At 42.5% G+C, this 16,382-nt stretch overlaps 2 protein-coding genes across 7 annotated transcripts in view; one reads left to right on the top strand and one right to left on the bottom strand.

Annotated features, from left to right (window-relative positions):
* SOX6 (SRY-box 6) overlaps window positions 1–7,693 on the bottom strand; it is a 410,347-nt gene extending 402,654 nt beyond the window's left edge. For 2 of the 5 annotated variants that reach the window (XM_021401611.1, XM_021401609.1), the window contains exons 1-2: window positions 7,457–7,693; window positions 6,118–6,229 (exon numbers count right to left, since the gene is read on the bottom strand). The gene's annotated coding sequence lies outside the window, so the exon portion shown is untranslated. Of the gene's footprint in view, window positions 1–6,113; window positions 6,230–6,679; window positions 6,739–7,456 lie in introns of all 5 variants that reach the window. The other 3 variants (XM_021401612.1, XM_021401613.1, XM_021401610.1) reach the window with 3 other exon arrangements.
* On the top strand, window positions 7,980–14,068 carry C6H11orf58 (chromosome 6 C11orf58 homolog). Of its 2 annotated transcripts, XM_021401616.1 has the most exons (5): window positions 7,980–8,140; window positions 8,335–8,415; window positions 9,357–9,417; window positions 11,226–11,335; window positions 12,529–14,068. In XM_021401616.1, exons 1-5 carry the CDS (start codon window positions 8,081–8,083, stop codon window positions 12,733–12,735), a joined length of 519 nt encoding a protein of 172 aa, XP_021257291.1. In that variant the 5' UTR covers window positions 7,980–8,080; the 3' UTR covers window positions 12,736–14,068. The 2 variants fall into 2 exon arrangements, with proteins under 2 accessions (XP_021257291.1, XP_021257292.1); XM_021401617.1 differs by lacking the exon at window positions 7,980–8,140 and having other exon boundaries at window positions 8,359–8,415; window positions 9,300–9,417; window positions 11,210–11,335.

Raw genomic sequence — 16,382 nt, forward strand, 5'->3', positions numbered from 1 at the left:
AACAGCAGGCAGAGGGGAGAGCTTATCGCTGCCTGCAGCTGCTTAATGAGAGGGAGTGAGAAAGATGAAACAAGGATCCTCACAGAGGCACACCGTGAAATGACAAGTGGCAATGGATACAAGTTAAATTACAGGAAGTTGTAATTCAACATAAGGAAATAACTGCCATGAGGATGGTCAAACTCTGGGCTAGGTTGCCAAGAAACAATGCAGTATTACCATCCTTGGAGATACTGGAAAACTCACTGGACGTGGCCCTGGGCTCTAACAAGATCTGCATCAAGCAGGAGGTAGGACTAGATGAGCCCCGGTGGTCCCTTCCAACCTACATGATTTCATGCTGCTGATACACGTGATTTTATATGATACACATACCAGTTTTGGCAATGCCATGCATAGGAACATTCACTCACTAAGCAGTTTAGGGACAGCATACAGCCTTCCTTTTTTTTCATCTCAGCTTTCCATGCAAAGAAAATTTCTCTATCTTCTGTACAAAACTTACTTCTAGTAAATTAACAGCATTTTGTGTGACATTTTTACTAAGCCTTCCCACTTTGGTTCCCAAATTCTTTACAAGTAATGTATTATTTAAAAATAGAAAAAGGCACCTGGTACACCCCCTGGGAAAACAAAGACCTAAAGTCAGCAGAACAGCCTATCTTTCTTCCTGGTACTTTGTACCTGTGTGCCATAACCACTCATCCTAACATAAAGCTTTCTAGACAGGATGCAATTATGGTCTCAGACCTATCACATATATCACGATATAAAAAAGGACGTGATCTTTCACATCTAGGTTAATTTATTTAAAATTTATTATTTCAGACAATTAAAAATACCCTGACGCTTGGGCTCAAATTCCTAGGCTTAAAGTTGAAATGTACATACATTGCTGCAGTACTGCACCTGCAACTTTATGTTGTTTACTGTCAGAGAACGCATACCAAAATGTTAAAGTCAGCCGCAGTGTAGGCAGAATGCACAGTAGGTTCTTGGCAAAGTTGCCAGATAGTTTATAGTTTATTAAAGCTGTGTATGGCTTGAAAAGTTCACTACATTAATTTTAAAGACCTGATGCAAGAAATAAGATGTTGGTGTTAAACAGGTAAAAGCAGGTAATGAATTTCCCTTTTATTTTTGTATTTATTGCAGTCACTCAAAGCCAATAGGCTGTGACTGGTACCGAATTAATAATCCATGGCCCAGCACAGCAACAAAGTAAAAAAGCAAATATCTATTAATATGTCCTTTTGTATAGTAAAGATCTTACAGTAGCAAAAAACCAAGGGGACATGCTATCTGCACGTTAAGAAACACAAATCACCAGAACACATACAAACTGGCTGCAATGGATCTAATTCATCTTACAGGTTCCCGTAAATAGGAGGAGCAGTGAATGATCACATATGTGGAACACAGACTGCAAGGGCACAAATTAATGAAAATGTTTTTGCAGAAGGAAATATTTTTGTAACGCAGCTGCAGTAGACAGTACTGTGACGTAGCCCTACCATGGAAATGCAGATTTGTGTCAATCTTCAAGGCTTATTTGGACATCAGATGCACATGAAAGTTCTGTGCATTCCACTGAGCATGAAAGTCAATCAGAAACATTTCAAAAAGGACTCTGACTTGGGACCTACACACACATATCAGAATGGTAATGCACCTTTTTTTTTGTTTGTTTGTTTTTCAAACCAAAATCTTTTTCAGGCCATTTTGGATGGAATTAAAAACATCAGTATAAAGATGCCTGGTGTAATGTCTTATACCTCTCCACTGACCACTTCCACAAACGTTGCTGAAGCCCCTAAGGAGCAGCAGCTACTACAGTCATAGAGAATTAGGAAGGAGAACATGCAGAGCCATGTTTTTCCCATACCAATTACACTTCCTTCCAGTTTCTCTTTGCTCATACAGAAAAAGATTCAAAGGTATTAGAATAATTATATGAAAACACAAATTCTATACACAGACAACTTTCAACTGACTTCAGAGACTTGGTTTTCACAGTGTTATATGACTCAAAAAAGACAATGTTGATTCCGTCCAAGCTTTTTCAGAGAAGAATTTGTCACCGTAATGTATAAAGGAGTGGTTTGTCCATACCATTTTCAAATTTCCCGATAATTTCAATTCCCTGAGAAAACCAGATGGAAATGTTAGATTCTCATGAGGTGTTCAATTTTCCTTGAAGTATTCTGCTTTACTACAGATGAATGAAGCAGAAGATAGAGGAACTACTGAATTTTCACTCTAAACAAACACAATTCATTTTGATAATGCTGGAGGTCTTGTTTCATCATTCAGGCTCATGGTAGAATAATTGAATTTGGCAAATACTTTCTGTGAAATATCTTCTCTTTATTGGTGCTTTTATGTGTTAGCAAGCACAAAAGAAAAAGGAAAAGAAGAGAGATATATAAAACTATATCTTCATTGCAATAGAAAAAGATTTTTACTCTGGTACAGTATTCTAGCACTGTATCAGGTACAGTGGTAAATGAAGAAGCCCAGGCCACCTAATGCGATGTAAAATCTCAGTGGAAGGAAAGCACTCTGTTTTCTTATTTTGATGTAGCTGATTCACATTAACTGCAAGTAAGAGAGATGCCTGGCCTTGACTAGCCACCCTGATATAAAAGCTACCTGGTTCCTGGCCCCGCTAGGACTGCACCTACAGAGAGCTGTCCTAACTTACCTTTTAGCTTGTTAAAAAATGGGGAGTTTTTTTACTAATCTTTGTATTGGGAACAAAGCCTAATACATGCGACAATACTGGAAGCCTACACAGTGCTAGGTTCAAGGCCGACATTTCTCCATTCTTTGTTTTCTTCGTTTGTTAAACTGAAGCAACAATTCTTGTTTCTTTCCCCGTAGTATTGAATAATGGCATCTCTCCTAGCCCAGAAATAAAAGTAAGTGAAGATAGTCTTTGTATTGATGTGCTGCCTGTCTTGTTTATGATAGAAACTATTTTGTTTTTAGAAAGAAAGCTTCTAAGAAAACCTTTTATAACAGGTTCAGAAATATAAAAACCATTTCAGGATGAGGACACCTCCATCCTTTATTTTGTTAGTCCTTGAAAGGGCTTTTTAAGCGTTAACAGCTACAACTGACTTCCCTCAACTGATGCTCCCTTCTCAGCAATCCTTTTGTGGACATCTCTTTGTTTGCCCTTATCTTGCCGCTCCTTCTTCCCAACCCCATAAAATAAAGCTTAGCAAGAGCCTGGACTGAACTTTTGGCAGAGATCATGACAATAAAACACACCAAGCAAATATATCGTGTAAATCAGATTGCAATTAAAAATGTCTTTCTCCACTTTCAGTGATGTGCAGAATATTTTCCATTCTTCTCTGCAGTAACCTCAACATATTGCAGTGACAACTACTAAGAGTAGCCGGTCAGAAAAGCAGCAGCATTTTCACCTTAAAATGTACTGAGAGAGATGAAACATTTCTGAAATGCTAGGGCAATATTCTGTTTCCACTTAAAAAGAAATAGAGCTTTCTCCTAAAAACAAATTTAATTTAAACTGTGCTCTTAAAGTAGGTGTATGCGTACGTATGAAATGTACTTTTTTTTTTCAGGCTAAAAAAAATCAGTAGTTACCGTGCTAAGCTTTAGTACAGACAAATACTGGCAGCATTCCCTGTTTCACAGTGGTGCCTACTTTGAGTATCAGAAGTTCATTATTAGTAATTAAAAATTCTACATCGCTTGAGAAGAGGTTGATCCTATTTTAAATGCCAATGTCAGTTAGCATATTACCAATTACAGTAGCGCAGTTACAGTATAGCTGGTATTTTCCATTTATACATTGCTTTGAACACACTGCGCAACCCTTAATTAGTTCCTAACAATGGAAATATATATATAATCCTATATAATCCTAGATAAAGCAGAGAGATAAGGTATGCCAAGGGAGCTTACTTTTGGGCAGAACCAGGACTATAACAGAGGAAGATTCAGCTCTGAAACCGCAGCTCCCAGGCCAGGGCTGTCCTGCCTCATCACTGCAGCTCAGTCAGTATCGCGTGGCAAAGACATCCTTATCACATTAAACAAAGAAAAAAGGCCTCTGGCTGTTAAACCTAGCTCTACTTCACTTTAATCCCATCTACCTCCACATAGAGATCTCAGTACACACACATTTTTTCCAAATGTTCTACATCACATTCATCTAAGATAGAACTACTTCTGCAAGCTCTAGGTAAGCTTCTGCTTTCCCATAAGTAGCTTTCCTAAACTAGTGACTCCTGGAAGTTCTTGCTGAGGTTCAAAGCTTGTAAATGGGCTGGTGCAGAAAGTCTTCACTAAGGCAGTTTTTCTGGCATTTCCTGTAACAGAGTTGGTTTCCTTCCACCTCCAGAGATGGTTCCCATCTGGAGACTGGAGTTCACCACCAAGTATATGGAAAAGTCCACGACTGAGAGTAACTGTACAGAACAGTGAATAGCTTTGTCACCTTAATGATCATCAGACCTCACCTCACTCTCACCTCACTGTTTAGGGGTTCTTCCCTACTGTTCTTTAGCTATATGCATGGACAGTCATTTAGGTGAAGTCTGATTGCTGCATTGCAGCCAGTTTGTAATTCATGACACAACTGTACATCCTGTGACTTTAGTGCTAGTTTCCAGACCGTCTCTTCTGAGAGATTATCACAGAACTGTGGAAAATTCCCACAAACGTTGCCCAGGATCCTTACCTACTATTTTGTTTATATGCTAAAAGTCTCACAGATTCAAGAAGACAGGTTTCTTCTTAAAAGTCAGTCTGTCTAGTTATCTTGTGAATCATGCTATTTTTCAGTTGTTCAAAAGATGACAGGAAATACAACACTGGATCTTAATATGACAGGATTTCCATAGTGCTGTCCTTTCTCCTAATTTACTAGTATTGCGGAAGATAAGTAAAGCTCAAGAGTCACACATCCTCAGAACAATCTGTAATATCTTCATAAATATAAGCGACACTTTCGCATAACTGGTCCTCAGAGAGAATTCACATTTTGCCAGCAGTCTGATCATTCAATTTTTAAGTTCCCCCATAAGTACATGGTAGCATTTAATGCTACGGATGTATCTGTTTGTTTTTTTTTTTTTTACTATTAAGGTAACTCTTCTCTTCAAAAACAGATTTTCTATCACAAGTAAGCAATAAGGTGATGTATATATTTATAGAAGTCCCTTACTAAAATGTTATTAGCACATCATTATTTATAATGTAAACAAAAACCACCATTGCACTCAGAGACATAAATAATAGTATATTTCAGCCATCTTGAAAAAAACTTATAGAATCATAGAATGGCCTGGGTTGAAAAGGACCTCAAAGATCGTCGAGTTTCAACCCTCCTGCTGAGTGCTGGGTCGCCAACCACTAGACCAAACTTGAAGTTAACTGTAAGCCACAACTTGGACCCAATTATAAAACCTGATTTTGACTTAGCACAAAGCCTGATTTTCTTGCACCTTTTGTTTCTTTCCCCAGTAGCAATCCTTCTCAGTTTGTCCTGTAAGGAAACCGTAGCCACAAACCTAAAATGTCCCGCCTGTTTTTCTTAAGGAACAGGTCTTTCAACATAGTAGTACAAAAACTGTCACAAAAACTTAACCAAAAAAGAAATGGAAAAAAAAAATCTCATTGGTATTAAACTGCCACAATTCCTATTTAACAGATGAAAAATGCTGCTAGATACTATTAAAAAAGTGAAGTTTTTTTTTTTACATTCTCAATGGATATGCTATTTATGACACTTTTTGCACACCGTTTGTGATAAATCATTGTTTTAAAAAAATTGAAATTTCAGTAAAGCAAGTCCCTTTAACAGTCATTATGTAACTATATAGATACATTAAAATGGGGATAAAGTTGTAAATACAATATTCTCTTCTATTAATGCTCCCTCCTGCTCTTTATCGTTGTCAAACTATTACGGCAGTTGTAGCAAAGAGGAGTAGCAGCTGTGTCTTTCTGTTTGATTTTGCACACTCAGTACAATACATGTAAACATGAATTGAAATACCACTATCCTAGTGCTGTTTTGTATAAACAATAATCAAAAATAACGACAGTCCACAAATATCTATAACTGAACCTACCTACCTAGGAGCAGCAGGGCTATATCAGCACATCTCTACGTGACTAGAGCTGCAGAACTTTTGTGCTCCATCTCCAGAGCCTTTCTTATAGGATCTTCTTTCACTGCACTTCAGTCCTACAAAAGAAGGATGGGTGACACGTGAATGACGAGACTCAGGGAAAATGTTAAAAAGTATCAAAGTGGCTGAATAGCTTCAAAGCCCTTCTCAAACAAACAAAGGAAAACATTGTAATGATACATTTTTAACCTCCTCCCTTTTTCCTCCTCTGTGAGGAGGAAATTCCTAAAGAACTACTTCTCTGAGAGCAATTCACCCCCTAAGCACAGAGATCGCTCTCAAAGACAATGCAGAGCAGAAGCCTAACTTCACAAGCCGGATAAGAGCTTTCCATTTACTTGCAAGGAACTGAGCATCCTTCCCTTGGGAGATAAGATGTCCATCAGCATGTTTTTACGGTGCACAGACCTCCATATCAGAGGCTGTTCACCCTCAATCATGCTTTGTCGCAGTGTGGTCTTCTGCCTTGCAGATGACTACATGCGGAGCTTGCAGGCACAGCCTACCTTGTACTTCCTTGCATCCAACCTTCAAGACACAGAGATTTCCTTGCTATAGCGCAGAGCTACAAAGGAAAGTGGACGGAGTCACTGGCTCAAATCTGAAACGTTTAGCTGTTGCAAACAAAATCTCAGGAATAAACTCAGCCAAAGCAAATTACTAAAGATAAGTAGATGCAAAGAAATGCAGCTTAGCTCTCTGCAAGTCAAAAGGAAGTTTGGTTTAAACTCAACTACTGAGAAGAACACAAGGTTTGTGGCGCATCCTGACTTACCTATAGCGTATAGCATGCAAGAAGACTGAGGGGACAAGCACATGTGATTTCTGGGCACAGCTCAAAACGAGAGCTACTTGGCTGAACTCATTGCACAAAAACAGTGTGAACATACAGACTGACAGCCACTCAGAAGAGAGCCAGTGGGGGCACTAACTTTGACTCTTTGATTGAAGGAAAATTAGAACCGTTCATTTCAAACCAGGTGTTAAGCAGGATTCAAGAGTGAGTACCTTTACACGTGAGTACCTTTACACGTGTTTATTCCTGTTTTCATCTTCCATAGCTTACTTCATTTTAGCTCCAAAAATCCACAACCAACCAACTTTAGCCCTTCAGTAGCCACACGTAAGCTGCAGCAGGACTTTGCACACAGCGTTTGCACCTTTCAGCGTTTGCACCGTAACCCCCTGCCACAGGCGGAGCCTCAGGGGCGGAGCTGCAGTGCGGGATGGTGTCGGGGATTTCGGGGCGAGGCGAGAACTCGCCTTCCCTCTGCGAGTATTACCTCAGGCTCCGAGCCAGCCGCCCTCACACGACGGCAGAAGCACAGCTCCCCTAAACTGAGAGCCCTCCCTCACCCCCTTCGCGGGGCTTCACTCCAGGCAGGCAGCCGCAGCCGCACCCCGACGCGAAAGCTCAGCGAGCGACTGCGCCTCAGCCCCAACCGCCACTAGAATAATAGACGCAGCGCCCAGCGCGAGCCCCCACAGGTGATGCGCGCGGGCGTGGCCGCCCAACGGCCGCCTCGCGCCCCGCCCAACGGCCGCCTCGCGCCCCGCCCAACGGCCGCCTCGCGCCCCGCCCAACGGCCGCCTCGCGCCCCGCCCCGCGCTCTCGCCCCGCCCTCTCGCCCCGCCCCGAGCTCGCGCCCCGCCCTCGCGCCCCGCCCCGCGCGGCACTCGGCTCCCGCCTACCCGGCTGCCAATCAGCGTGCGGGCGCGGCCCCGCCGCCGCGGGGGTCTCTGGGAGCGGTAGTCTCTCCCGGCCCTAGCAGCGCCGCTGCGCTCCCGGCGAGAACTACCGATCCCGGCGTCCCCCGCGTCCGGCTCCGGGGCCGTGACCCGGCGCCGGCGGAGGGAGCGGCTCCGTCGGGAAGGCGGCGCAGGGGCCCGATCACCCAGCCGCGGCCATGAGCTCGGCCCGGGAGTCGCAGGCTCATCACGGCCTGAAGCGAGCGGCCTCCCCCGACGTAAACGGGCGCGGGGCCTGGGGCGGCCGCGCGGCGGGAGAGGGGCGGCGGGAGGGGACGGGGGGAGGCCGCGGCGCGGGGCCCGCAGCGGGACCGGGGCCTGGGCCTGGGCCTGCTTGGCCGCCCCCTGCCCAGCGCTGAGGGCCGCGCGGGGGGCGGCGGGGAGAGGCGGCAAGCAGCGTGTGCTCCCGCAGGGCTCCGGCAGCTGGCAGGCGGCGGACCTCGGCAACGAGGAGCGGAAGCAGAAGTTCCTGAGGCTGATGGGCGCGGGGAAGGTGAGCGGCCGGGGGCTGGGGCGCGGCTGGGCCGAGCGGAGCGGAGCGGCACGCGGCCCAGGAGGGGCCTGGCTGCGGCCTCCTGCCGCGAACGGACTGAGGGCTGGGGACACGGTCAGACGATAACAATAACCCTAATTAAGTAGTCTGGGAAGCGGTTTTTTTTTTTGTCTCCGAAAATCGCTGCAAAGCCAGTCGTAGTGCCGTTTCCGAGTACGCGATGTTTTAGTGTTGTGATTCCACTTATTTTCAAAAAGAAAAATAACGTCGCTCGCGTTAGCTTATTTTGCTTGAATACGACATTTTCGTAAGCTTAAATATTTCTCTAAAAGTTAGTGTTTCTCGGTGGTTGGCAATACACTACAGCATTAAAGCATCCCCGAACTGTACCGCCTGCGTGGTACTTAATGCAGCTTGCCGCGTAATGCCGCTTCTTGCCTCTAGGGATCCATTCGCTAACAAGCAGCTGCTTAGCGCTGTATGGATGAGCACTGTGATGGCTTACCTGCTACAGCAGATCATAGAGAGACGTAAAGCCTGAGCTACAGCACAGGGAAAGAGGGTAAACTCACGTAGTCCAGCGTTCTCTAGTGTAGTTTTCGTATCAGATGATCACTGTTCTTCCTCGTTTGGCGGACAATACCAGCATGGCTTGTCTTCATCTTCAGAGTGGCAAAAAACAGGGAATAAAATAGAGCCGGCTTTGGGGTGTGTGAATACAAAAGAATATGTAGTTGCTGGGGTTTCTTTTTCAGAAAATTCAGCGAACCATAAAGATGGAATGAACTTCATCAATAAATAGCAGCTGTTAGCTAGTAGAACTTACAGTCTTACCATTGGTTATCAGGGTTTGACAGGAAACCTTTTCCGTTTGAGATTTCCAGAATGTTGGCAGAGCTGTCAGTGCCTAAAGCTCCAAAACAAACTGCATTTTCTTTTAGAAAGAACATACTGGCCGCCTTGTTATCGGAGACCACAGATCAACCTCTCACTTCAGGACAGGTCAGTCTATCCAACAGCTGATACCAAGTCTGAAAGCAAACACTTGCACAGGGACTTCCCGGAACTTTTAGCTCGGTAGATGACGCAGGGAGGGATTTCAGGTTTTGAGGCTGAAGTTGGAGACAGATGAGGCTGTGGAGCTGAATAAGTTCCTAGCTTCGCATTAGAACACTGACAGGCAGCTTCTGTGACTGCACATACTTGCCTCCTGAAGTGCGGGTTTAGAAAAGTATTTGATTGTTACTTAAACTTGCATACAAATACTCTCTGTACATCAGGGCCTACAGGCTCTTGTCTTACTTTCTTACCAAGATAAGAAAGTAAAGTGTTACTGCTACTAGTTAACAATGTTGTTATACTTCTTCCTTGTTGCCAGGTTTGGCTATTCAAATCTCTGCTTCAGTGCGTATGAAAATAACAAGGTTGATTTCTTTTTTCTTTTCTCCCTTCACCTGATTACCTATTGAATAAAAAGATTTTTGCTTTAAAGCAGCGAGGTAGAAGAGAAGAACTGCAAGGTCATCTTTGCAATTAGTAGTAATTTGATGTTGTATAACAGATGACCCTAGTAACTTCTTATCGGGCTTGCTCAGATCGTAAGTCAAAGTACACCAAAATCAAGCTGGGCTTGACTGTTTGACAGAAGCTGTGGTAAAGCTGTAGAGCAAAGCAACATTCAGCATTCCAGAAAACTTGTTTTCCTGATATGCACTACAAGTAACTTTTGAGTTGACAAAAAATGATGTAAAAACCAAAACACCAAAGGAAGCTTGGGGATTGACTCCAGGTTCTGCTGTTACCCTGCAGAGTGACTGTCAATCGCTTTGTCCTAGGATGGAGATAATGCTTCCTCTAACGAGTCATAAACATTCCAAACTGCACTGGTTGTAGCAAGCAGTTAAGATGCTGCTTTTTACAAAAAAATCAAACAGCATTTTCCTAACACTGTAGTTCCTTTCCTAACACATGGTTGTCGTCCTTCTATAACACAAGACTCCAGCTTGGAAATGAGGAAACGTTAGTTTGCAGTACAAGGTTTTTGTTTTGCAGTGATACAGATTAAAAACAGAAGTGGTGTAGGCTGACCTGTGAAGATTCTAGAGGTTCCTGCCTTCCACAAGAACAGGATTCCAAGCTATTTTGGATTATATTTTCCCCCAGTAAAAATGATCCTTTATTTACATATTCAAAAATGTAGTAGTGGAGGGCATGCAGGAATAGCTCATGTTCTGTTAAGTAGATATGGAAGTTAGTTTCCTTGCTAATTCCTAAGTATGGACAAGAATAAAGAGCTATAGTTACTGCTCCTGATAATTCAGGGTGCATGTAATAATTTCAGATGTAGCTCTATAAACAAGTCTGGTAGTGTTTTTCTGGTTGCTGCAGTGTATATCAATCACAGTTTAATCCCGGCAACCGCGTGTTACATAGTGAAGGGCAGAAAGTTGGTCCTTTTTGTGACATATTGCAGTATTGGCAGGAGGCATAGAGAGGTCATACTGGTTACATCTACCATGTTGAGTAGAACATACGCCGTGCATAGCACATCTGTCTGAATGTGCTGAGTCTTAGGAACTTCCTGTGTCATTTTTGTATCAAAGCAATTTTACTTTCACACTTGCTAAAACTTCTTATAAATCAGCATGGTTTGTATACAATAATACTCAATCCAGGAGTTTCTAAGGTGGCTCAATTTAAGTTTTTTTTTTTCACATATGTGGTGATAAACTGGAAGTCTGATGACTTTGTGTAATTTGATGTCTTTGTTAATTTGAATGAACCATAACCAAAGTACACTGGACACGCAGGGGAAGAAGACAAGAAAATGAATGAAGAACTGGAGTCTCAGTACCAGCAGAGCATGGACAGCACGATGTCTGGACGAAACCGGCGCCACTGCGGACTGGGTTTCAGTGAGGTAGTAAGTTCATTATTTCTCTAATGATTTGGCTGCTACTTCAGTAAGATGAGATAATACATGGTTTAAAAATCTAATCGCCATGAATAGCAGCAAACCCGCAGTTTGGGTTAAATGAGAAACGTACTGACTTGTTGTGGCCATTTAGGTATCTGGAAACAATTAATGCTTTTCTTTGTTCTGGAAAGTGATATAACATGTTTTATGCTCCATTGTAGTCAAGGGTGATTAGGACAGAAAGCTGCAAATACATTAAATCAGGGTGCTGCCAAAGAATGCATAAAAGGACAGTGTAACCATCTGCACTGTCCCAGAGAGCTAATTAATCTGCTTCTTGTACTGTGAGGCGTGTACCTCTCTATGGCCCTGGAAAGCCATAGAGGAATAGAGGAATCAGATGGGAGAACTAGCTGTACAGAGAGCTGAAGTCCTCCGGTGGATTGACACCCAGCTGGCCTGGTATTTGCAAGGAAATACATAGGGATGAGTAGGAAGAGAAGAGTGACAAAAAACACATTGGGTCATTAGGAAGCTGTCTTCCTTGGCCAGTTAAAATGTCTATTATTTTTTTTTGCTGTTAGCACCAATTATTGCATAAAAACATAGCCAGTGTTCCCAGAGAGAGTGAGACAACCTGTGTGGTCCTTATAGCTCTTAAGAAGCAAAACCTTCGTGTTTGTAATATTAGGTGCATGAACAAAATGCCATTTGGGGATCATTCTTCTTAGCAGTAGCACTGGGTTACTTCATTACTCCTAACGCTGCTTTGTAATGCTGCGTGCTAAACTTTTTTCAGAGTTTAGTCATTATTATGAATTCCTGATGATCTGTCAGTTTCAGTGTGTCTCACTTCCTGACAAACATTCAAGTGTCATTTTACACAAAAGTAAAGTCTAACCGAAGTGTTGGAATCTGGAACTTTCCAAACTCATTGAATGGTATGTTTAGGATTTCTGCTGTAACTCAATAGGAAAGTGGCTGAAGAATCCCTAGATGTTGTGTTAGGTACTGTTAGCCACTGAAACAGAGTTGTTTTCTGTGTAATAATTGGTTTACTAAAGACCTGTGTTTAGCAAGATAGCCCACCTTAGTACTGAAAAAGAAAGGGGCCATTTGGTAATGGGCACTTGAGGGAACTGAAGTGGAGTTGCCAGGAAGTAATGGTTTACCTTTCTCATAATCTGAACTTCCAGTTTCAGGAAGGTGAAGAAGAGGCAGCTGGACATTCCTCTGACCATGAGAGTTCAGAGGACTCCGAAAGTGGTTCTGATTCAGAGCAAGATGAATCTGCAGAGGAACTGCAAGCTGCTGAAAAACACGATGAAGCTGCGGTCCCAGAAAACAAAAAGGAAGCAAAAAGCAATTATAAAATGATGTTTGTTAAAGCCAGTGGTTCATAACTGCAGATGTAACAGCTTTGTATTTAAAGTACAGTAAGCCTTATTGTTACAGTGCAAAGTGGAGGACTGCTACAGCACAAATCTTTGTATTATGATTTTAAGAAGACCCTGTTAGATAACGAAAAGTAGTATTTGCTTTCAGTTGCCGTGGGCACAGTGAGATTCCTGGTTTTTGTAAAGTGTATAAAATAATGGATGAAGAAATAAATTCTCTGTTCCTGCCCAATCTCTACTATGTTATCTAAGCCATCCTTCCCCTTCTTTGATGCCAGATAAGGAAAATTCCTGCTTGTGGTTTCTTCAGTTATTACTCTAGTCTCGAATTCTTAACTGTAAGATTACATGTGACTTACTGGATGTTGCATTAGTTGTAAAATATCCAGTATCAGTACTTGCTCTGTGATGTAGTAGAGCTTTAAACGGTGATTTTGTCAATAGATGCTAGTGGTGACAGGTCTAAGAGCAGAAACTGCTCGCTTCCGTGACAGTATTAATCACTGTATCCAGCTCAAGTCCTACAGCAGTTGGTAGGAAAAGATGTTTTAGAACTGAGTTATACAATAGGAAACTCTAGTTTCTTATTTCTTTAGGTTGATGGTAGCAAAGGGGTAAGAAACTGCAGGGAGGTTGAATTGTAGGCCTTTATACCTTTCACTAGAAGAAAGTGATTTTGAATGATTGGATCCTGGTTAAAGGACTGAGCTGTTATTTTTTTAATACTTCCTCCTAAAGAATTCAGTTTACTTTGAAAGAATATATACTTTGATAATGAAAAGGATATACAAAAAATCTAGCGTTTTAAGGTATAGAGTACAGAGTTAAACATGCAGTCCTTTCGTAACTTGGTTGTCTAAGTGAATTACCATAGAAGGGTTTATCTCTCCAGTAAAGCTGACATGCTTTAAGAGGCAGGGCTTCTAGTAACTCCTTTCAGTAGAAGTTAAGCACATCCATTCCTCTGCAAATTTAGAGTTTATTGTATTAAAGTAATCAGTAAAACAACAACTTAGACTTGGTTTCTTCTTAGTGCATCGGACAGATGAACTGCCTGTCCTTGCTGGTGGGATGGAATGTCAGATCCAGACCTCTAGCACAGCCTCCTTCCACAACAGTGATTCATGAAATTCCATATACATAGGGAGAATCTTCAATTTCTGTATACAATCCATTGCACGCAGATAAAATTTGCAAGCCAATGGGCGGGATGTACTATTGCATAGGTTTAATGAACCTAAACAGTGGAGCATCAGTTACTGAAGGAGATCTTGGAATAAAATGCATTATGGAAAAAATTAAAAGCAGTATGACTGTAAATAAAAACTGCATATTTTAATGTAGGTAGTTATTTTATTTTGGCACTTAGACCAGTTTTTTTTTGTTTGTTTTTTAAGTCATTAGGTTTTAAGAAAACTCCAGTGATTTCTATGAATTTTTGGTTTCCCAGTATTCTAAGAGTCTAATAATATAGACAAAAACTAACACTGCCTGCATACCGTAAAGAACGGAGACTTCTCCGTGACTTCTGAAAGCTGTTCTGTCTTTAGGAAAAATTAAGACATCAAAGAAGCACAAAAGTTGAAGAATGGTTATTTGCATTCAAAAGCAGGCTTTGAACTCAGACTACTTCAACAGTGTTTGCAGACAACACGTTTTTGTAGAAGCCTTTCACATCTTCATCAAGATGAGGCTTTGGTCAAGGTCTAAATTAAGGGAGATACAAAATACGAAAAAGACACTAGGGAGTACAAATATAGGAATACCTGTGGTGTCAGTGGATCTTTAGAATTTTTTCAGCGAGTAACCTTGTTGTGGAAGGGGTTCTATCAAGCCCACCCCATTTCCTTCAGATCCTCAAGATAGAAGCAAACCGACAAGCAGCATCTGCCTAGGTCATGCTCCCCCTTCCACTCCCTAGCGAAGCTGAGTGATTTACTATCCTTTATGTCCTTACCAGACTGAGGTCGGTCTTCTATTTAGACACACTAGCAGCACTTAAACTAGCATTATTATTATTTTTTTATTTTAGATTTGGCTGTTAGCCATTGTTTATTGCCTTGAGTGGAGTGCAATTACAGAATTAAAGTGTGGGCTGTAAAGTGCTGCATATACACTGACCTGCCTTCTCTGTCCCAACACCAACGCCAGTGCTGTTCTTGCAACTTCTTCTGCAGCTGCTCAGCATCCACTCAGATCTCCTGACACCCACATGCATCTAAAAAGGGACTCACAAGGTGACAGGATCTACCCTGCTGCTCTCCCACTAGCCTCCAAGGAAGGGCATATCAAAACCTGCCCTGACACTTTTCTCCATAGTGCAACCAACCTGGGAAGACCTGGGAAAAGACGATAGAGCTGGCAGGCTCTGCATAGGTCTCTGCCCACAGAGCAGGCTGCCGCAGTGGGCGCCTTGGGGGTCTCCACCACTCAGCTCTGCCCTGAATTGACTGCAGCCTCCTGCCTTGTCAGACAGATTTGGCCATCAGTTCCAAATATATAGATCACACAAGAATGAAAAATCAACTGAAAGTTTTCTGATAACAGCTCTTAGACCCGCAAGAGTCAACACAGCATAATTTCCATTCCCCAAGCAAATGGCAGGTAATTTTTTGGATGTCTGATGAGGTCCGGTGCCATGCATTTCTAACAGTGAACTAAGACTAACTTGATCAGAACAGGAGCTGTGCACAGTCATGTCAATTTCTGTGTAACATTATGTCAGCACCTGCAGATTCTTCTATGAAGCAGGCTGTCTGTGAAACTTCTCACATGTTAAGAAAGACTGATTCAGTTCAGTGTAGATTCTGCAATTAATTTTCTAATTTGGGAGTCACTTTTAGCAATATTTGGTATAAAAGCATCAGTATTAGTGGTGCAGTTAGCAGCAGAACAGTTTCAGCTCCCATTAAAACAGAGAAAAATCACGATTGTGTCTTGGCTGATTCTGTAGTTAGTTCTCTGCCTCTCCGGCTGGTACAGAAGGAGCCTCTGAGAGGACTGCAGAACACAAGCAGATCCCAAATCAAAGAGAGACCAACCGCACTTGTCTTTTCAAACAAGATTTGGCCACAAATTCCTCAACTCAAAGACCATCTCAATAAAAAGGGAGAAGTCTGCCCACACTCGTGCGTGCTTTTGGAAACAACTGATGAAAGTCTCATCTGTCACAGAACCACCACATCTAGTAAAGGTTCTCATCTGGATCTAAACTACACTGAAAACTTACCCACACAAAGGTTAATGCAGGTGCGTTACTGGCATTTAGCTTGGGAAAACAGAACACTTGATCGGGTGGAAAGCACCAGTGTACCTGTTCTTCCTTCTGCCCTGGAAGAGGGAACCCCTCAAGATGAGTTCCATCTCAGCCCCCGGCCCACAAGGTCCTGCAGTCACAAAAGAGGATGTTTCTAAGTCAAGTAAAAAAGGAATCCGTTTCTTTCTCACCATTGTACAGGAATTCTTCAAGGCCAAGGAAACCTGATCTGTAAGGTGCCCTGTAGCTTTGTGCAACTGCTTTACAGTTTACTCTCCCTTTTTTTTCCTGAGGAGGAGGCTGACAACTTGATTCCTGAAAGCACAATTTATAGGCCAGCTTCAAAGCTATAGGTCCTTCTAAGGCTCTGGTTGGGGAATTCACATCAAAGACGATG

Source organism: Numida meleagris, chromosome 6, assembly GCF_002078875.1.
Source record: "Numida meleagris isolate 19003 breed g44 Domestic line chromosome 6, NumMel1.0, whole genome shotgun sequence".
In the NCBI taxonomy this organism is placed as follows: Eukaryota; Metazoa; Chordata; class Aves; order Galliformes; family Numididae; genus Numida; species Numida meleagris.

Coding starts and splice junctions, on each gene's coding strand:
- C6H11orf58 (XM_021401616.1), top strand. CDS start 8,081: ATGAGCTCGGCCCGGGAGTCGCAGGCTCATCACGGCCTGAAGCGAGCG. Junction 8,416..9,356: donor GGCTGATGGGCGCGGGGAAG/GTGAGCGGCCGG, acceptor ATTTTCTTTTAG/AAAGAACATACTGGCCGCCT. Junction 9,418..11,225: donor AACCTCTCACTTCAGGACAG/GTCAGTCTATCC, acceptor CTGGACACGCAG/GGGAAGAAGACAAGAAAATG.